Source organism: Mercenaria mercenaria, chromosome 8, assembly GCF_021730395.1.
Source record: "Mercenaria mercenaria strain notata chromosome 8, MADL_Memer_1, whole genome shotgun sequence".
NCBI classification, from domain to species: domain Eukaryota; kingdom Metazoa; phylum Mollusca; class Bivalvia; order Venerida; family Veneridae; genus Mercenaria; species Mercenaria mercenaria.
In genome coordinates this window covers 33,760,832-33,783,975 of record NC_069368.1, presented here as the reverse complement: position 1 = coordinate 33,783,975, position 23,144 = coordinate 33,760,832, and the positions used below count along the sequence as shown (strand labels likewise).

Below are 23,144 nucleotides of genomic sequence, written 5' to 3'. Positions count from 1 at the left end.
AAAAAGATATTTGCCTGAGTTTTTTTTTTGCGTTATAATTTGTGCTATCAGTAGGTGCATTGAGTCTAGTAAATAGATCGACATGGATAACAGGGAGATGGAAGTGTCATAACAGAATGGTCTAATGACATCCATATATTTTGATTTGAAGTGCATAATACAAGTTCACTGAATACTCGTCTCTTAATTATTTATAACATCATCATTTACATAAAATCAATCAATCATTTATAACAAAGCAGTCAGTCATTTGTAACAAATCGATTCGAAGAAAAGTTATAATGATTTATTTGATGTTTTTCGGTGGTTTATCGAAATATAACGGTGAATTATATCCTGATAAACTCACTGGCCACTCAGTGAAAATTATCAAATCTGATACCCGGATTAACGTCAAAAAGTTTACCGAGCGTACTGAAAGCCGGAAACAATATGACGATGACGTCGTTAAAATGACGTCATCTTTGCGATGCTTCCTGATAAAATTTCCCGCAAATTTCGACATTTTATTGAAATAAACACAACAAAAGTAGAGTTTTAGACATAAAATAAACAGAAAAATTGTTGGTATCGATGTAATATCACGGTAATTTCACTCGTGAACACCAAAAGTTGTTATTTTCACTCGTGGCTGCGCCACTCGTGAAAATATCACTTTTGGTGCCCACTCGGTGAAATTATAACGTGATATTACACCGAAACCAACAATTATCCTCTATATATTCGTTCTGTTATTGGATTTCATGCCATATGTTTACTATATGTTAAATGGTGCACGCTACACAATCCAGGCCCGTAGCCAGAGCTACAAAAATAGGGAGGCACTTTGTAGGGGGGTCCGGGGGCATGCTCCCCCGAAATTTTTTTTTTTCGAGGGTGCCATTTCGTGCGTTTTCCTACATTTCAAACATGTTTTTGTTACTTCTAAGATACCGATTTCGGAAAAAAATAAATGACGTAAAAAGATTCGCGCACATTTAAGTTACATGCGCTACAGCAGAATATAAGAATTTCGAAATAGCCAGCGTATTTGTGATTATTGTCATCCGTAAACGCTAATGTAAATGCATGTGGTCATGCCTGCTTGGTTCTTATATCTTCTGTTGAATAAATGTATACACTCAGTTCCAAAAGAAAGTGTGCACTTAGTTTTCTGTTATAATGTTTGGTACCAGAATTTAAATCAGTTCGTAAACAAATTGGTGTGCATTTTAGATTTTGAGTTATACCTGAGAGTTAGTGTATGAAAAAATGAAACAAAAACGTCGGGGAATTTTTTAAAAAGTGCACACTTTCCTTTGGAACTGAGTATATATATTCATTTATAAACGTTTTAGCATGGCTGACGTGAAATAAAAATTTGAAAGAAGCAATATGGTTTATTCATATACAAATAAAATACAGATATGTACTACAAATATACTTAATACATAATATTTTGTCAATCTTCTTAAAGTATGTTATATAAGATCTACATTAAAAAGGTTAATACTTGGATAAATAGCGCGTGTGATAGGTATTATGCTGCGTGTTTACACTTAACCACGATTTAAAGAAAAGCTCGGAGCTCTACGATTTATTGCACGAATTTTGTATTACTACGCTTCCCGACGCTTTCTTACGTTGTCACGCTTCCCGACGCATTCTTACGTTGTCAGTACGTTTTGTTACTACCTGCAGCGTCTTATTACGAAATCAGCACGATTCTGGTCGAGATCTGCCACGATTTTCATCACGTTCCCTTAAGTTCTCTTACGATTACCACGAATGCTATCACGTTTTGTCACGTTCTGTTTAGATCCTTTACGTTATCAAGTTTTGATAAGCTCTCCTACGATATATGGCCACGATTTGATCAAGATTGTCACGTTCTGAGCACGATTAAAGTATAAATAGGAGACATGGGCCATTCTCTCATTCTCTCCAGAGATTCCAAAGAGGAAAGAGCTATAATGCATCAAAGAGCTGAACAAGATGCTGAATTTGCAACTTTCGTGTATGCCTATAATAGTTACTCGTCGGCAGCAGCAACATTGGACGTAACAGGGCAGGACAGAAGAGAGAGGAAGGAGAAGAAGAAATAGAAGGTCTAAGACCTGCTGGGTGAGACAATGGTTAAGTGGAGACCGAAGGCACCAGCTGGGACAATTTCAACACAAAAACTCAGGCGTGAAGATGTTGACTCCAACGTCAACTATGTAGGGATGCCTCCAGATCTAGTACTTAGGATCGTGATTCCAAGTTCACCAAGAGCCCCATACGATGGAGCATCAAGGTCTGATGCGCTACATTAAGGTCTGTTAAGCTGCGTTACGCTCTGAAACGATTTCCACGTTCTATCACGCTCTCTCAAGATTTAAGATAAATCGGGATAATCGTGGCAAAATTTTTTGACTGTCAGAAATTTTGTCACGATCCTTACGATCAACACGATTCCATCAAGTTCTTTCACGATCACCACGATTCGATCCCACGAGCCCCGACGCTCACCACGCTTCTCTTAAATCATGGACATCGTGGCTAAGTGTAAACGCAGCATAAAGGTTCAAATGTTGTCATAAAGTTATTATACTAATTAAGTAATCAAAATCTAAAAAGTCACAAATTTATATGAAAAGTAGATCTATACACAGTAAGATTGCATACCGGTACATACGAAAATTTGAAATAAGTGTGTCTGGTCTGATGTAAGTTCTTAATTAACTATTGATTTAGTATTATACTAAGTTACCATAATATATTCTTGAGAGAAACTTTAAAATGAAGTTTTGAAATTCCGTACGTATAAGAAATGATATGTTCAAAGTCGTACGAAGAACAAAGCCGCATGATTCCAAGAATCCATTCTGCTGTAATGTCAAAATGAATCAGTTTAGAAACAAGAGCTGTCCGTAAGACAGCCTATGCTCGACTATTCAAATTATTATCCGAGAAGCAGAAAAATATTACCCTAAATGTTAAAATATCTAAAGAGTTTCAATCCAGTATCTGCATTAGTTTTGGAGATAGTAACCTTGCATGCAAAACTTTAACCAGAAGATTTGAGTTCAAAAGGGGGCATAATGAGAACAAAATCCATGTCAGAGTTATGGGACTTAATGCAGTCAACTATTTTTATAACCCTTAAGGCATATGTGAAGTTTCAGTTTAATTCTGCAAATTGTGACTAGCACGCAAATTTTCTAAGTTCAAAAGGGGACATACTTTGCCTAAAATACGTCAGTGTTATGGGAATTGACCCAGTGAGATTTGTAATTGATCTAGAAAAATAAAAAAGTAAGTTTCATATCTATATGCCTTAAGTTGAAAAGGGGACATAATTTGGCTAAACTGCAGGCCAGAGTTATGGGACTTGATGCTATCAACTAGTTTTATAACCCCTAAGACACAAGTGAAGTTTCAATTCAATATCTGCATTAGTTTTGGAGATATAGTAACTTGCATGTCAAACTATATGTCAGAGTTATTGGACTTTTTATTAAAGGAAAACTTAATTAATCAAACGCTTATGAAATTATTCTATGCCCAGTTGAATTCCATAATTTTAGAAGGTCAAGACTGTCAACTTTAACATCTGAGCCATGCACAATCATAAGCCCAATGCCATTTACACGGTATTCTCCAATGGAAGTTCTGGACTATGTTTTGAGTCTACGCAATGCGCTAAAACTTCTTTCGCAAGAGCATGAACCGACTGGCAGTGAGAGAATGAGCTCGAATATAGTATTAATATTCGGTGGCATGGTCAACCATTGTTGTTGTGATGTTAATCGTAACGCTTCGGTCCTCTCCGAGTTAAGTTAAACTAATGGGCGAATATCTTATACGAAAACTATGCTATGTAGTGCAATAATTATTCGTGATATTAAAAACAAATGGGAGAAAATAGTCGAAACAAAATAAAATTAAATTAGATAATAGAGCCTCAGCTCGGATACGCTTTATAAGATGATGCCTCTTTTTTTTTTTCATTATCTTTGCAGAAAAACAGGGAGGCACCGGCCTCCCTGTGCCTCAGTGTAGCTACGGGCCTGCAATCATGTATCTTCCTCTGTCCGCTTTAGAGTGACATGTTTCACAAAGTACATATATAGTATCATACACATATCTTCACATTTCAGGATCTCTCAGAAGAAGGTGTTTATATTCTGGATACGTATGACCAGGTTAGTAAATTGTTCGTAACTTTGTAACCGGTAAAGACTAAAGAGGTAAAATAATTGAAAGTATTAAAAACAAAATAAGAAATAATCTCGGACGAGTTAATACTTAGTTGTCTTTAAAGACGAACGATTGAGGGTTTTTTAGCTCACCTGTCACATAGTGACAAGGTGAGCTTTTGTGATCACGCAGCGTCCGTCGTCCGTCGTCCGTGCGTGCGTTCGTCCGTCCATCCGTCCGTCCGTAAACTTTTGCTTGTGACCACTCTAGAGGTCACATTTTTTGTGGGATCTTTATGAATGTTGGTCAGAATGTTCATCTTGATGATATCTAGGTCAAGTTCGAAACTGGGTCACGTGCCTTCAAAAACTAGGTCAGTAGGTCTAAAAATAGAAAAACCTTGTGACCTCTCTAGAGGCCATATATTTCACAAGATCTTCATGAAAATTGGTCAGAATGTTCACCTTGATAATATCTAGGTCAGTTTTGAAACTGGGTCACGTGCCGTCAAAAACTAGGTCAGTAGGTCTAAAAATAGAAAAACCTTGTGACCTCTCTAGAGGCCATATATTACACAAGATCTTCATGAAAATTGGTCAGAACATTCACCTTAATGATATCTAGGTCAAGTTCGAAACTGGGTCACGTGCCGTCAAAAACTAGGTCAGTAGGTCAAATAATAGAAAAACCTTGTGACCTCTCTAAAGGCCATATTTTTCATGGGATCTGTATGAAAGTTGGTCTGAATGTTCATCTTGATGATATCTAGGTCAAGTTCGAAAGTGGGTCACGTGCCCTCAAAAACTAGGTCAATAGGTCAAATAATAGAAAAACCTTGTGACCTCTCTAAAGGCCATATTTTTCAAGGGATCTGTATGAAAGTTGGTCTGAATGTTCATCTTGACGATATCTAGGTCAAGTTTGAAACAGGGTCATGTGCGGTCAAAAACTAGGTCAGTAGGTCTAAAAATAGAAAAACCTTATGACTTCTCTAGAGGCCATACTTGTGAATTGATCTTCATAAAAATTGGTCAGAATGTTCATCTTGATGATATCTAGGTCAAGTTCGAAAGTGGTTCACGTGCCATCAAAAAGTAGGTCAGTAGGTCAAATAATGAAAAAACATTGTGACCTCTCTAGAGGCCATACTTTTCATGGGATCTGTATGAAAGTTGGTCTGAATGTTTATCTTGATGATATATAGGTCAAGTTTGAACTGGGTCAACTGCGATCAAAAACTAGGTCAGTAGGTCTTGAAATAGAAAAACCTTGTGACCTCTCTAGAGGCCATACCCTTGAATGGATCTTCATGAAAATTGGTCAGAATGTTAATTTTGATGATATCTAGGTCAAGTTTGAAACTGGGTCACGTGCCTTAAAAAACTAGGTCAGTAGGTCAAATAATAGAAAAACCTTGTGACCTCTCTAGAGGCCATACTTTTCATGGGATCTGTATGAAAGTTGGTCTGAATGTTCATCTTGTTGATATCTAGGTCAAATTATAAACTGGGTCATCTGCTATCAAAAACTAGGTCAGTAGATCTAAAATTATTAAAGTTTTTTGACCTCTCTAGAGGCCATATTTTTCAATGGATCTTCATGAAAATTGATCTGAATGTTCATCTTGATGATATCTAGGTCAGTTTCAAAACTGGGTCACGTGCGGTCAAAATGTAGGCCAGTAGGTATAAAAATAGAAAAACCTTGTGACCTCTCTAGAGGCCATATTTTTCATGAGATCTTCTTGAAAATTAGTGAGAATGTTCACCTTGATGATATCTAGGTAAAGTTCAAAACAGGGTCACGTACCTTCGAAAACTAGGTCAATAGGTCAAATAATAGAAAAACCTTGTGACCTCTCTAGAGACCATATTTTTCAATGGATCTTCATGAAAATTGGTCAGAATTTTTATCTTGATAATATCTAGGTCAGGTTCAAAACTGGGTCACATGAGCTCAAAAACTAGGTCACTATGTCAAATATTAGAAAAAACGTCATACTCAAAACTGGGTCATGTGGGAAGAGGTGAGCGATTCAGGACCATCATGGTCCTCTTGTTTCCGTATTTTATTCAGTTTACCTCAATGTTTTTATGCTTACTTGTGGTTAATTTTAATGTCCGTTTTCTTGAAAGCTTAAGAAGTAGACTACGTTTAATAGCGTAGGAATCAAACTCTCTTGCCATTCAAATGGCTTTTATGGAAAGCCATTTGTACTGTGAGCAAAATTTACGTCCGAGGAATACCAAATGGAGCAATATTTACGGCACAGGAATATTGAATTGAGCAAAATTTACGTCCCAGGAATACCGAATTGAATAATATTTACAGAATTGGGCAATATTAACGTCCTAAAAATACCGAATCATATTGACGTCCCAGAAATAACGAGAATATGTATTCAAACAGGAATTGTTGAGTCTCAGTATTGATCCTATTTACTCAGAAAATATAATAACCAAATATTTAATAAAGAAGGACACACTAAAAGTGTTCTTATGTGAACCACCTTTTTAAGGTGATACATTTGTATTTTTTTCCTTGCTAGATATTTGTATGGTGTGGTGAAAGGGTTGACGCTGGCACAAGAACAACTTTGTTTGACATAGCAAAGGTACGTTTTGGTATATTTAGTTTTTCATTCGATTTCTGTCACAACTTTTTTTTTCTAATTACTTTTTCAAATGAACATGTGTTCCAGGAACTCAGTCTGGAGAAAGTTTTGCATTAGTCTTGGTTTAAATGTTACGTACAAGTATGTAATATATATATTCCAGGAATACATACGCAACGACCCAGCCGGCAGAGATTTCACGCTGGTCTCAGTGTGGGTCGTTTCCCAGAGAAGTGAGCCTTTTGCTTTCACTAAACATTTCACTACATGGAATGCCCTCGGATACGCAGTAAGTAAATTGTAGTAAATACAGTCCATTAATCAGTTCTGGATCACTTATGCCTATACTTATTATAAAGATTCAAAAATATATCTTTAATACACATTTTTGAACAGAGAAAGGAAATTCCTTTTGCGTTTTAAATCACCACATTTGGTTTGAAAACGCATAGTTAATAATTATACTGTAGGAGCAACAGTGGTATCACCACTTTAGTCAGTTACGGATCATTTTGGTCTATCCCAGATAACAGACACACTTGGGGCTTTGATAAGCTTATATTAGTATTGGTCAGCATTTTTCTACATATTACCATCACACAAAAATATCTGACGAACATGAACAAGTATCTGTTGGCATTTTGAAAATACCCTAATACAGTAAAACCTGCTTAAGCGGTCACCTCTAACAGACAACCTGTCTTAAGCAGCCTGTGTTTCATTTCCCAAAATGGTCATTTATTCTATAAATTACCTACATTAAGCAGTCACCTGCTGTAATCAGCCACTTTTCCCTCACTGCCTTGGCTGGCCTCTTAAGACAGTTTTTACTGTATACTGTCATGTTTAAATATGCTCAAGATTCCAAACTTCTCCTCACTGTTTACATACAGTGTAAAAGTTAAAAGTCCCCTGTGTTGCCAATGAAATGAATGTTACACTGTGTACACATGTAAGTTTTTGAACTGCTGTATTTCTATTACACAGGGACGGCATGCATACGAAGTTCTTCGTAAACGAGTACGCCAGGAAAATGCTAAAATAGATATAAATCAAAATGTAAGTAGACTGGTTCTCATTTCCTTTCCCAGCTGATTAGATTATAAAAAAAAATCTTTTAATTGTGATTTACTGACACAAGTAATTTTAAGTTTGCTGACATACTGTTTATTAGTTACTGGCAACTATAGATCCAGAGTTACAAGTATATGTTTCCTAACAAAGTTTTGACTGAAATATCTTTTATTTATTTGAGGACCTGACTGTTGTCGAGTACCCCGGCATAGATACCGGAAATCGTTTTTTTTTTATCCTGCTGGAGTGTTAATATTTTCAGATTATTGACACAAGCTTTCTTGAGCAACCAAAATATTCCTACAAAGTGCTATTAAAACATGACTTGCCGCATGATGTCGACGACACGAGCAAGCAGGTATGTGCTGCAATAACACCCATTAGATTTGTCAAGACACCTCTTGTAATCTAACAACGTATAACAAATACACTTACGGTTATTGGTATTCATTAAAGGATGTTTGATACATGTGCTTATGTAATAACGTATATTGACCAACCTGCTTAGCCGTTAACTGTTCTAAGCAAGCACCTGTCTAAGGCAGCCAGCCAACAAACTCCCCAAATAGTATTTTATATCAGATTTCAACTTGTCTTAAGTATAAGCAGAGAGATCTTGTTGCTCCCTTGGCTGGCTGCTCAACACAGGTTTGACTGTACATTAACTGCTTATAATCCCGTTATTTTTCAGAATCATTTGTCAGAGAAACAGTTTCGGGAGCATTTGAAGATCAGCAGACTCGAATTTTACAGACTGCCGCTGTGGAAACAGAAACAGATTTTGAAATCAGCAAGACTTTTATATACCCCGACACTCACAACAAAACCTTTAGCACATTCAGACTTTTGACATTTCTGGAAGATCATTTAATTCTGTAAGCTAATCGTGACTACAAACGGGAAAGACGGATATATATGAAATAGCAGCTAATCAAAATTTATTTCATTTGGATCCAGTTGTGTCTCTCTAAAGGCATGAGACTTAGTTTTGTCTGAGTCGACCTTCCGGCTCATTATGTTTCCGGAAACCTTCTGTTACAATTTTAACGGTAGTTTGAGCAAACTTGGTGCAAATAAGGCCTAGTTAGTATCAGATCTAGATTAGCACAATTTTAACCACAGTGGTCAAATGTGGCATATATTTATCATCAGGTCTAGTGTAACACATTGTCAAACGGCTCCAGTTGAGGGTTTTTATATTGATGTAAGAGGCCAAGAATTTATAATGTTTTCATTGCTCGACAACACTTCCCCCATTTTTCACCAGGCTTTGATCAAACTTGGTAGGAGTTATCAGCGGCAGATCAAGTTGTGTAGATTATTGGGGTGTTCTGGTTGACTGGTTTTCTTCAGTGCTTCCCTTCACGGATAATTACATCTTGAAAACTTGGTTAGGATGATGAAAAAGTGCTGATTAAGAGCTGTGTGTTTTTTTTTTATTTCCAGCCAGTACTTTAAGCGGACCACAGGAGCCTGCATGTATTTCTTTGTATAAGACAACAAAAGTTTATATACGACATTAAGTGTGTTTTACATGCAGTATATAGTGTGTACCATCCTCTTTTGGTAATATACTGCTCCTGTGCTATCTTTTTTCGTCAGAGACATTTGGTACAAATAAATAATACGTGACGTCACTTCATTTTTTATAAAAAGAATATTTGGGACGTATTTTGTTGAAAAAAAACGAGGTGTTTGCTTAACTTACATCAATACGCACGATCAAATCAGTGAAAATACTCGTATTTATACGTATCGAACTAATGATATCGTGAGGACAGTTCCGAAAATAGTATGATGCCATGTCGTATTGGATATCAAATTATTTGAAGTAAAGATGAAAATGTTACTATTATCATGATTATACGATTTACTAGTATACTTGCATGGATCTTCCCATTCATTATCACATGTAAGGACCTGTGAAAGCTCAGACTATATACTGTTAGTTTCAAAAAATACATTCATTGATTTCTAAGATATTGGTAAAATAGCATACGGAGGGTTGGCTGTTTTGTTCAGTACATTGTGTTGTATTGTACTGCATTTAAATATATATCGTTTATAAATTGATACTGATTTATTATACTTCAATTTTGATTTATAAGATACTCATTCAATGTCAATTAAGAGAAGATATTTTCATAAATTATGATATTTGATAGGCATTGATAATTATTTATTATAAAAGTACACCAGGGCTCGTTTCTATGAACGTTAAAACCCTGAAAATAATGAAATATAATGAATACCAGTGAACATTACCGAGATGTCTGTCAAGGTGAAGTTGGAGCCGATACAAAAAAAATCTACATTACAAATTACATTACATTACATTACATTACATTACGTTACAAATCGACATTTTATAGAAAGAGCATGGTAAATACTGAAATAAACGAATAAATCTTGCATGTTACTAATTAATTGGCTTGTTGAATCAGTTGTTAAGCATCATTTGATAGAAGTAAAATGGCAGGTTAATTGTAACTTAATGCATAATCTCGCGTTATAATTAGCCCGGATTTCTTTGACGCCATTGCTTTTACTACGCATTTACCTAATAAGGCAGCTTCTTTATTAAATTATTGTATGATTTTCATCTTGAACCGGTTTTTAAGTGTAATATACATATATTTAATGCAGTTATGTTTTACAGGTCAGCAGTCAAACAGTTCTTAAAATACTACATGGTACCTTATAAAATTGTAAATATGTTTCTATTTATTACTGGCAGAGTAAATACTTAGTAAAATATTATTATGTGTTGCTTTTAATAATCAGACCTTTGTAAGAGTATGGTCTCTGCAAGACAAAAGTCAAAGACAGATATTTTGATATCATTACTTCCCGGCAGGGGCTGCAGTTTTACCATGAGAGGTTTTGACTGATATCGTCATATCTGTAATTTGTCATTACATAGACACTATTAATTAATTATATCATACATTCAACTAGTTTGTGTTGTAAAGACATGGATCTAATAGTATTTTCTAGCTCCAACCAACCGAGCTTTTAAAAGAACGTATGCTGCATCCCTCGTCAGTCTTTATATTCATAATTCGGATACATCATAAATAGTCGGTATTTTTAACAAGGTCTGCCTAGGGGGTTTCTGCCTTAACAGGCTAATCCTCGGTCAAGTTCAATACCTCATTCAAACGCACGCACACATGAAAGCACTCATACGCACATCATACGTGTGACGACTTTGATTTTATGTCCGTTTCCTTTACTGATTAAAGAGCAACACAGTGAAACTGACTCCTGGTTGTGTTTGCGCTACTCTGTACTTGCAAGAAATCTACCCTTGTCTTTAAACCATTATCATGCTAAACACGATTGATCCTGCCTTTGCGACTAGTGTAGATCATGATCAGCCTGCACATCCGTGCAGTCTGATCATGATCTGCAATGTTCGCCATTCAGTCAGTATTTTTTGGTAAGCATCCCTTTTAACAGTTAATGATACTGTCCAAATTGAAAGATGGACGAGTTCATTATAGAAATTTAGCAGGGTAATGGTTAATTTTGTTGTATTATAATAATAATGTTAAGTTTTATTCTACTAACGGGTCGCGAAAAGCCCGTGCTTCTGAAATAAAAAGCGCTGAAGAACGCTATGGCAGTTGGTGGTCATCAATTTAAATGGAGACTGTGAAAATCCCGGAAAATAACTTCAAAAGGAATGTTTCAGAACATTTGACGTCAGCTGTGCACGATTTGATATTTCATTTTATGGAGAGTTTTATTAATATATTCTCGTCAAATCTGTTTCGAATGAATAAATTTCGCTGTTTTTACATTAACACTACAGTGTTCAATGCTATACTTTTTCAGACGTGAAAGCCCTTCGATTGACTTTTCAGCAAATCCAACATTCAGTCCGTAAAAGATAAAGGTAAAGTTTCTTTTTTCAATGTGGTATAGTCGACGAATGACTCCGTTTGGAATGGATGGAACAACTTCTTTTCAACCGAATCCGCGGCAGCTGTCTGATTTACCTCTCCGGCATCTAGTCTAGGTCGATACTGCTGGAAACAGTAACAATTTAAACCAGAGACTATTTTTCGTGAAAAACGTAATTCTCCCATCACTTGACACGCAGACATTGTAAAATGCCACAACTTAAAGGCCAAAACTCCAGGGAAAATCACTGAACCATAACATTCCAACAATTTGGCTTGGTAGTGATAGCTCCTGTGAAGTTTGGCTCAGCTCCAAATAATGGTATAAGAGAAGTAGCAAAAATAAAACAATTTGACAAGCCAAGGGCCATGACTCTGCTGAAAAACATTTAACTAAAACATGATGATAATATGTACAATTATGCTTCACACTAATCACTTCTGTGGTCTGGTGAAATTCAGCCTAACTGTATACAGCAAGTATAGCAAACATCATAGGGCATGACTGCTGAAAATAACTGAACCGGATCGTGCCGATGACATGTACAACTAGGCTTAGCAAGGTTTGGTGGAAATTTGCCCGATTGAGTAAGAGAAGTTGCCAAAATATCAGCAAATTTGAAAAACAAAAGACCATAACTTTCCTAAAAAATTACTAACATGAACATGCCGATAACATGCATAATAAGACTAGGCACTGACCACTCCTGTAAGGATTGGTGGAAATCTGCCCTATTAAAGAACAGACTTAGACATAATACAATTTGAAGAATCAAGGGCCATAAGTTTGCTGAAAACCCGAACCGGATCATTCCCACGATTTCCTGCATGTGAAGCGTCCAAAACACGGCTTTGCATTGATCACGTTTGTGAAGTTTGGTGTATTTCATCTTAGTGATATTGGAGCAGCTGCCCGGATAAGGTAAACTATGATAAATCAAGGGCCATAACTCCACTGCAAATTACTGAACAAGAACATGCCGATGAATTGTAGAACTAAGCTTGGCACTGATCACTCCGTAATGTTTGGTGGAAATCCGCCCAAGGATGTAAGAGGATTGATAAAACATGATAAATTTTGCTGTTTGTTGAATCAAGTGTCATAACTCCGCAAAAAAATCACTGAACAATATAATGCCGGCAATATGCACATTGAGTCTAGGCACTAATCGCTCCTGTAAGGTTTGGTGGCAATCCACTCAATAATATAAGAGAAGTGGCCAAATATCATTAAACATGTGAAATTAAGAGCCATGGGCCATAACTCCGCTAAAAATCACCCAGTCCAGAAAATACCGACATATACGTAACGAGGCTTGGTGAGAATCACTCGTGAGGTTTGGTGTAAATCCGTCTAGTGGTGACGGAGGAGTTGCATGTGACAGACGGGCAGACTGACAGACAGACGGACAGCACTTAATCAATATGTCTTCCTCGCTACATGCATGTGCGATACATAATGAATTACCCAGCAGCACTGAACACTAGTCGAGTCACAGCCACGACCGGAAATCGAATCCCGATCGCCAGCGTTGAAGTTAATTAAACCTGCTGGCTACTGCGCCGCTGACTCCCTTACTTGAAGTAAAGCGACTATTAGGATACATCTAAGCCAGCCTTAATTCTGTCTTAGTTCTTGTAAGCGCGGAACTCCGACAGGACACTAGAATACAGCAAAGCAAATCTTTATTCTGTCTGTAGGTGAAGCGTCCCGGTAATGCACTAGAATACACCTAAGAAAACCTTTATTCTCTGTAAGTGATGCGTTTCGGCAAAGCACTAGAATACAGCTAAGGCAACTTCCTGTTTGTATGGTAAGCGTTCAGCTTCCCTCCCTGCGATACACTTAGATACAGCAAGCTGGCCTCTAGCACGTGTAGCTTCCCCGTAAGGCACTAGAATACAACAGAACCAACCGCTTTTCTATACGTGTAGAGTTCATGCGAGGCTATAGAATAAATCAGAGCCAATCTCCTGTCTTGATGTTAAGTGTCCTTGCAAAACACTAGAATACAACAACGCCAATCTCTTGTCTGAAGGTGAAGTGTCCTTGCAAGGCACTAGAATGCAACAAAGTCAATCTCTTGTCTGCATGTGAAGCGTCCTTGCCAGGCATTAGAATACAACAAAGTCAATCTGTCGTCTGCATGTGAAGCGTCCTTGCAAGGCACTAGAATACAACAACGCCGATCTCTTGTCTGAATGTTAAGCGTCCTTGCCAGGCACTAGAATACAACAAAGTCAATCTGTCGTCTGCATGTGAAGCGTCCTTGCAAGGCACTAGAATACAACAAAGCCAATCTCTTGTCTGCATGTGAAGCGTCCTTGCCAGGCACTAGAATACAACAAAGCCAATCTCTTGTCTGCATGTGAAGCGTCCTTGCCAGGCACTAGAATGCAACAAAGCCAATCTCTTGTCTACATGTGAAGCGTCCTTGCCAGGCATTAGAATACAACAAAGTCAATCTGTCGTCTGCATGTGAAGCGTTCTTGCAAGGCACTAGAATACAACAAAGTCAATCTCTTGTCTGCATGTGAAGCGTCCTTGCAAAACACTAGAATACAACAAAGCCAATCTCTTGTCTGCATGTAAAGCGTCCTTGCAAGGCACTAGAATACAACAAAGCCAATCTCTTGTCTGCATATGAAGCGTCCTTGCAAGGCACTAGAATACAACAAAGCCAATCTCTTGTCTGCATGTGAAGCGTCCTTGCAAGGCATTAGTATAAATCAAAGTCGATCTCTTGTCTGCATGTGAAGCGCCCTTGCAAGGCACTAGAATACAACAAAGCCGATCTCTTGTCTGAATGTGAAGCGCCCTTGCAAGGCACTAGAATACAACAAAGCCGATCTCTTGTCTGCATGTGAAGCGCCCTTGCCAGGCATTAGTATACAACAAAGCCAATCTCTTGTCTGCATGTGAAGCGTCCTTGCCAGGCACTAGTAAACAAGAAAGTCAATCTCTTGTCTGCATGTGAAGCGTCCTTGCCAGGCACTAGTATACAACAAAGTCAATCTCTTGTCTGCATGTGAAGCGTCCTTGCAAGGCATTAGTATACAACAAAGCCGATCTCTTGTCTGAATGTGAAGCGCCCTTGCAAGGCACTAGAATACAACAGAGCCAATCTCTTGTCTGAATGTGAAGCGTCCTTGCCAGGCATTAGTATACAACAGAGTCAATCTCTTGCCTGCATGTGAAGCGTCCTTGCAATGCACTAGAATACAACAAAGCCAATCTCTTGTCTGAATGTGAAGCGTCCTTGCCAGGCACTAGAATACAACAAAGTAAATCTCTTGTCTGAATGTGAAGCGTCCTTGCAATGCACTAGAATACAACAAAGTCAATCTCTTGTCTGAATGTGAAGCGTCCTTGCCAGGCATTAGTATACAACAAAGTCAATCTCTTGTCTGAATGTGAAGCGTCCTTGCAATGCACTAGAATACAACAAAGCCAATCTCTTGTCTACATGTGAAGCGTCCTTGCAAGGCATTAGAATACAACAAAGCCGATCTCTTGTCTGAATGTGAAGCGTCCTTACAATACACTAGTATACAACAAAGTCAATCTCTTGTCTACATGTGAAGCGTCCTTGCAATGCACTAGAATACAACAAAGCCAATCTCTTGTCTGAATGTGAAGCGTCCTTGCCAGGCACTAGAATACAACAAAGCCAATCTCTTGTCTGAATGTGAAGCGTCCTTGCAAGGCACTAGAATACAACAAAGCCAATCTCTTGTCTGAATGTGAAGCGTCCTTGCAAGGCACTAGAATACAACAAAGCCGATCTCTTGTCTGAATGTGAAGCGTCCTTACAATGCACTAGTATAAAACAAAGCCAATCTCTTGTCTACATGTGAAGCGTCCTTGCAATGCACTAGAATAAAGAGTCAACCTACTGTCGTATGTGTAATGTCAATCAAAAAGTGACAGGCATCTCAGTGAATATGGAAAATGTCTTAGATGCCAGTTATTGTGAGGTAAGCGCGTGTTTTTTTTTGTTTTGTTTTATTTTAGTTACATGTAGTTTCAGAGATTCCCAAAGTTGTTGGTTAGCCTCATCGTCAAGTTCATTGAAAGAATGCCATCATGCCAAATATGTCCTAATATCCATCCAAAGTATTTGATTAGTTTTCATCTTTTTTTCTGCATCTCTAAAATCCTTCAGGTTTTCTCTGATACCTGGATTCTAAAGTATTGATATATGTTTAAATCTAGGAGGCTAACTTATTAGCTTCACTATTTGGAGAATAGGGGTGCTATTCTACTTGTCCCGACGTTGGCGTGAGCTTTCTTGGTTTTATATTTTCAACAACCTTTGTTTTTTTTTGTTACTATTGCATATATCTTACTGTAACTACACAGTAAGATTGTTGAGCATGCAAGCAAAGTATGTGCAAGGGCTAGGCCCATTATACCTAAGTTCAAGGTCACAAAGGTGTTATACTTATGTTTTCTTTTAGGTTAAAGTTTTTCGGCAACCTTTGTTTTTCTGTCATATATTTGTTACTATTGCGTATATCTTACTGTAAGTTTACATAAACATTGTCCAGTATACAAACAAAGTATGTAAAGGGGCTGGGCCCATTATACCTAAGGTAAAGGTCACCAAGATATTTTACTTAGGTTAGTTGTAAAGTTAAAGTTTTTCGGCAACCTTTGTTTTTCTGTCATGTCTTTGTTACTATTACTTCTATCTTATTGTAACTTCACATAAACATTGTCCAGCAAACAAACAAGGTGTGTGCAGGGGCTGGGTCCATTATACCTAAGGTCAAGGTCACCAAGTTGTTATACTTGGAATTATTTTCATGTTATTTTTTTTTTTCGAAAGCTTCCATAAAATTATTTTACTGTTAAATCGCCGAATACTAGAGTGCGCTGTCTTACGGACAGCTCTTGTTAAAATGATCTTTTGCTTTTAACAAAATTCACCACCAATTGATATTCATTCTTTTTTCAACACTAACTCATTGTTGTTCTTTTGCACTGGAAACTAGGTTTTTTTATGCTGTTACTGTTTACCCGTTTACGGATGATCTACAGTCTTAATTCTTAAATGATAGTGCTAAACATACTTAATGACTGACAATTAAACTATAACTTTTTATGTGAATATATTCTAGGGCTAAGATTTGTAAAAATGCATAGAAACGGTCTTAACTTTTTATTTTTGTTCTTTCGGATTTTTTAGAAATAGATTGTTCTGCTCTCGACCTCATTTACCAAATTTCTTTTACTTTTCCCTGACTTTTGCTCAATGGCAAATTAAAACTGCTCAGATAATTGAAACAAATATAGCAGATATACCTAAACAAAATGATAACTCTTGTTAAACAATGTTAGTACTTACTTCTTAAGTGTGGCGCAGATTCTGGTTGCACTTATAGTAATGAAAATTTGATTTCGGGTATTTTCTATAAAAGATATCTTGTCAAGTCATTGAAACTATATGATTACTCTATTAACGTTCCAGTTGATTCATGTACTCCTCAGAAATAGTTGATATAATATGTTGCTTTCTCACTGTGTTGTATTATCATATTGACTATAAACAAATATAAGATGTTTTATAGTTAATAAAATTTATATTTGTATCTGTACCAGTATAACTAAATTTGCAGCAAATGTTGATTGTGCTGAGAAAAAGATATAATCCTTTCTCGATGAAATGTTCACACCTTATAACTGGTGATTTATGGGTTTATGAAACCTGGTATTAGTACATAGCCTTAATATACAGCTCAATTAATGCACAGCTTTGTGCATGTACATTATAAATGTGTTGATTAAATCAATTTCTAAAGGTGTTAATAAAATTGATTTGTGAAATATATGATTGAAAATATCTTATATAAAATATTAAAAAAAAAGAATAAAAATTAAAATATAGAGCTAGATCTATATAAATTTTTATATAAAAACAAAATAGGGTTGTTTTATAGGGGGTGATTCTGAACAAATGGGGGGACGTTTTGATCCAAATGGGGGTGTTTTGACTAGGGAACGTTTTGACTTGATACCCTGTTATCAGGGCCAGTCAGCTGATTCACCTGGATGGAACAAACTGACCGTTTCTTGACGTCACTCACATTCACTTATTTTTAGGAAGCTCCTCCTACAATTTTGGTGTAGGGCCTACTACACCAGACTGGTCGTATATTTAGTGTGCTTATACCTGTACCATAATTAGTGGCATAATACCAATTTCAGTGAACTTTACTTTTACTTTAGCACCGCTTATAAAACCGCGGGAAACACAGAAAACGGAAAAAAAGGTGAAAACAGAAGATATCTAGATCTATCTATTAATTGAGTATCTAGTGGGTTATTTCATAATTACAAGATTTTTCCTAATATACTAAAGTAAACCCTGGGAGAGAAAATACCAAGGTCCCTATTGGATCTCGAACCCCGGACCTCGTGATTTTCATTGTTTATTTCGTTAATATCTATTGTTCTTGTTTTACACCGATCGGGGTATATTACCCAGAACGAGGTAATTTACCCCGATTGGGAGATGTGCCCAGCCTGTTCAAGTCAAATCACGTGTGGGTATTTGTTTTTTTTATGCCCCCGAAGGGAGGCATATAGTTTTTGAACCGTCTGTCGGTCTGTCAGTCTGTCTGCAATTTTCGTGTCCGGTCCATATCTTTGTCATCGATGGATGGATTTTCAAATAACTTGGCATGAATGTGTACCACAGTAAGACGACGTGTCGCGCGCAAGACCCAGGCCCGTAGCTCAAAGGTCAAGGTCACACTTGGACATTAAAGGATAGTGCATTGATGGGCGTGTCCGGTCCATATCTTTGTCATCGATGGATGGATTTTCAAATAACTTGGCATGAATGTGTACCACAGTAAGACGACGTGTCGCGCGCAAGACCCAGGTCCGTAGCTCAAAGGTCAAGGTCACACTTAGACGTTAAAGGATAGTGCATTGATGGGCGTGTCCGGTCCATATCTTTGTCATCGATGGATGGATTTTCAACTAACTTGGCATGGATGTGTACCACAGTAAGACGACGTGTCGCGCGCAAGACCCAGATCCGTAGCTCAAAGGTCAAGGTCACACTTAGACGTTAAAGGATAGTGCATTGATGGGCGTGTCCGGTCCATATCTTTGTCATCGATGGATGGATTTTCAAATAACTTGGCATGAATGTGTACCACAGTAAGACGACGTGTCGCACGCAAGACCCAGGTCCGTAGCTCAAAGGTCAAGGTCACACTTAGGCATTAAAGGTCATTTTTCATGATAGTGCATTGATGGGCGTGTCCGGTCCATATCATTGTCATTCATGTATGGATTTTAAAATAACTACGCATGAATGTGTGAAACAGTAAGACGACGTGTCGCACGCAAGACCCAACTCCGTAGGTCAAAGGTCCTAAACTCTAACATCGGCCATAACTATTCATTCAAAGTGCCATCGGGGGCATGTGTCATCCTATGGAGACAGCTCTTGTTTTGTAATGAAACTGTCAATTCTTTGAAATACATGTATCTCAAGCTTTTGCAAAGAATTGAAACCTTTGCTAATTCCTAGATAAATATCTTACGCATCGATAAATACTAGCATGACTCTATGGTAAAGAATACGCTTTTAGGAAAATGTGTTTTTCAGAGACATATATGCCGATTACACTGTCCCACTATTCGATATATTACTGGCCCACTAATCGCAATTTTTAAAATCCGGACTGAACGCTTAGTCGAAAAACTGTACGCCTATTCAAAACTTCTTTTCATTCTTGTAGTTCAATGTTTTGATTTTGTTTTATGATAACCAAAAGTTAAAATATAATAGTTATAACTTCTTTCGTTTTCGTAACAGTCATGGACCAGTTTAAATGCTATTACTGCAGTTTCGATTCCACTTTTCGTTAGTGTTTATTAGTAAGCATTTATCAAATTAAATTGGTCTAGCGCGGCGCCGTGTGCCTAACTCAATTTGGTAAATGCGTACTAATAAACTCTAACCTGCATAGTGTTTGAAATTGATTTTTGCAATAATGACTAGATTCGTTACACATAAATCACTAGTGCATCATTCATGTACTCGTTACGTGGCACAACTCAGTGTTTGATCCATTTTCGGCATCTCAGAGACTTGTTCGGACTTTACGATGGGAACTTTATCATCTTTCACAAAGAAACAGTTGCCGTCAGTGCGGTAACTGGTAATTTCTGTTTATTTTAATATCCGGCTCTAAAGCATCACTGGTATCATTCAGAATCAAGCAGATCGAAGCTAACATCCGGTTCTTTTTCGTTTTCATTCATAATTATTTAGTATTCGCTACAGAACAAACTGACACTCCATGCCCATCGCAAGAGTCTGTCAAACACTTCAGATATCATTAAAGTAAATTCTGGGAGAGAAAATACCAAGGTCCTTGTTGGTGCTCAAACCCGGACCTTGTGATCCATAGGCAGACACTAACCATGTCGCTAAAGGGTTTACCCAACAGCAAGGGTGTTTGTAATAGCCTATAAACCTACTATCACTACTAAACTCTTGGGCTCCACTTCCGCCCGAGCCAAATGTCATGCTTTAAGGTTCAAGTAAAGTCTTTTGAAACCACCCCTCGGGTGAATTTTTGTTTTAGTTTTTTACGCCGCATAGGCCTTGGTCTATCATAAAGAATACACCAAATTGTTAATACTAAATAGAAGAAACTAGTAAGATAGGTTATTCCCTTTTAGACAACACGTTTTGTCTTATATCACATGTGCTCTGACTATTCCTGTTCTATTTTGTAGAAGATATCAAACTTCTTTTTCAAAAGTATTTTGTCATTACTTTTTCTTATCATTGTGCATCTAACATGTTTGTCCAGGTACTCCGGGGGTTGAAAGTGTTACAAACCATGTACATTTCAAAAAAATGCAAACATTGCAAAATGAAAATGAAAGTAGAGCTGTCAAATTGACAAAAAACTGCAGTATTTCAACAAATATAAAAGTAACCTATTTTTCATTTCCCGGAGTACCTAGATAAGTATGTAAGACACACAACAAAAACAAATTTAGAGAAAAGATGTGTTTGAAAAAGAAGTTTGATATTTTGTACAAAATATAATGTGAACAGTTGAAGTACATGTTTTGTTAGACAAAATACATATTACCAAACAAGGTGACCTCTATATAAAGTATTTTCTACTTCTTCTGAACAACTCCGTATATATATACATGTTATGAATATTAATGGTCTGTCGGGTATAATTTCCAAAATGAAAATTTACCCAAGGGGTGGTCTCAAACACTTCACATGAACCAGAGGGCGTTCTCTTTTGCGGCTTACGTTGTTATGCCACGGGCAACCGGCTATGCCTTCGTTTGCTACCTGGCACTGCCCAGGTCTCCTGCCTACGCCGATGTGCGCTGGTCTGGTATGATGGGAATTTAGGTTGTTTTTAGGACATATCTATATATAACTTCCAAATAGTAACTTTGTATATTTTAGCATGTCAGGTGGACATTTACAAATGTAGCATTGCTACACATAAAATAATTTCTTTTTCAAACTTATGCTAATTAAGTGTGACTCTCTCGTTCTTCGATATATACAGTATAGATCTATAAGATAAACATTAGCTTTACATGGCACCACAGCATCCTGCACAGTACATTTACACAACATACAGGTGCCAAGACTTGTGTGCAGCTGACTTGCAAAAAATTATGCGCAGTTCATTTGGTCCCTTGCGCTTTTTAGCTCGACTATTCAAAGAATAGTAGAGCTATTGGGCTCACCCATGCGTCGGCGTGCACGTCTGTGTCTGCGTCCGCGCCCCAATTTGGTTAGGTTTTGTATGTAAGCTGGTATCTCAGTAACCACTTGTTGGAATGGATTGAGACTTTACACACTTATTCACTGTGATAAACTGACCTACATTGCACAGGTTCCATAACTCTATTTTGCTTTTTTACAAAATTATGCCCTTTTTTCGACTTAGAAATTCTTGGATAAGGTTTTGTATGTAAGCTGGTATCTCAGTAACCACTTGTGGGAATGGATTGAAACTTCACACACTTACTCACTGTGAATAGTCGAGCGTTGCTGTCCTCCGACAGCTCTTGTTTAATGTTAACATTATTGTATAATGGAAAGCGATACACACACCCTTTAAAGTGTATCTGTAATGAAATCGCTTACACTTGAACCCTTTTACACAGGTGAGCGCTTTAGGGTCAAAGACCCTCTTGTTAAAGGTAAATTTTTGGCATTTTTTTGCCAAAATTTAAAAATCTAAATTATGTGCATTATGAAAAGAAAATGTTACGATATGTCCCTAGATTTAGAAATTGTATAGAAGTTTATTACAAATATGTTGTCATTATTTTGTTGTAGATGGGTAATCAAGGGAGTAGCAGTCAGGTGCTTGGAGAAAAACTCCACAACAATATTTCTGTGTCTTGGAAGAAAGTAACCCCCTGCGGGTTTCCACTGCGTGAGGGACAGTGTGCATGTTGCCATGGTAACAGTCTGTATGTATTTGGTGGAGTTATCCAGGATGGTGATAATCACATGGAAAGCAATGATTTGTTAAAGTTCAATGTAGGTATGTAAAATACTTGTTTTATTGCAGGTAGCTTATGCAGTGCTGCTTTTCACAAACTTTTTTATCAGAAAAGTTATCATTTAGTTTGCCTTTATTTCAGTTCTTTTTCTACATTTTAGCTTATAGCTGATAGTTAAAACTGAAATTTCAATATATACAGTGTATGTGTTAAAAAACTTCAGAAAGCTATTTGTAATTTAAGTTGATAAACTTTTTTCATGAAAAATGTGGAGGAAATCTAGGTGTAAAGAGAATTTATGTTATCAACATCTCTGTATGGAATATTTATGAATGAATTACCTTTTCAGTTGATCATACATGGACTTTAATTGATGCTAAGGGAAAACTTCCAGATCCTAGATCTGCAGCTAGTTTAGTGTCGGTTGGTAACAAGCTTTACCTCTTTGGTGGCCTGAATCAGGACAGTGGATGGCAGGACAGCCTTTATGTTTTTGATACTGGTAAATAAACTAAAAGTGTACTTTCTGTACATCTATATGTAGGCTTGTCAGGTTTTAAATGGAACTGTAGCTAGGTTATGTTGCTATGATAGACTGTGGACTGGCAGCAGGAGTGACTACTAGATACAGTAAAGCTTTAGATTAGCTGTTTCATTGAAGTTTACAGGGCCCTCGATCGGCCGTTTTTACCGCCGAATATCGGCTGCTTCCCCCGCCAAAATAGTATCCTTTTTTCCCCCTCCAGAGAAAAAAATTCCCCCTTACTGGGCTTTCGGTTGACCCGAGGTCGCGGGTTTTTGATCCGCGAAAATTGAGAAAAACTCGTATTTGACCCGAACAAAATATGCTCCGTGCGTC

The 23,144-nt window shown here is 37.3% G+C and overlaps 2 protein-coding genes across 2 annotated transcripts in view; both read left to right on the top strand.

Moving 5' to 3' along the window:
• Positions 1–9,486, top strand: part of LOC123566613 (advillin-like) — a 35,844-nt gene extending 26,358 nt beyond the window's left edge. Inside the window, exons 23-28 of the mRNA XM_053549103.1 lie at positions 4,122–4,166; positions 6,710–6,775; positions 6,939–7,064; positions 7,763–7,834; positions 8,112–8,207; positions 8,541–9,486. Of these exons, the coding sequence (XP_053405078.1) occupies positions 4,122–4,166; positions 6,710–6,775; positions 6,939–7,064; positions 7,763–7,834; positions 8,112–8,207; positions 8,541–8,699 (564 nt within the window). The 3' untranslated portion in view covers positions 8,700–9,486. The remainder of the gene's footprint in view (positions 1–4,121; positions 4,167–6,709; positions 6,776–6,938; positions 7,065–7,762; positions 7,835–8,111; positions 8,208–8,540) is intronic.
• Positions 9,487–17,962: 8,476 nt separating this feature from the next.
• Positions 17,963–23,144, top strand: part of LOC123566617 (kelch domain-containing protein 1-like) — a 53,213-nt gene continuing 48,031 nt past the window's right edge. Inside the window, exons 1-3 of the mRNA XM_045360887.2 lie at positions 17,963–18,033; positions 22,116–22,326; positions 22,635–22,787. Of these exons, the coding sequence (XP_045216822.2) occupies positions 22,116–22,326; positions 22,635–22,787 (364 nt within the window). The 5' untranslated portion in view covers positions 17,963–18,033. The remainder of the gene's footprint in view (positions 18,034–22,115; positions 22,327–22,634; positions 22,788–23,144) is intronic.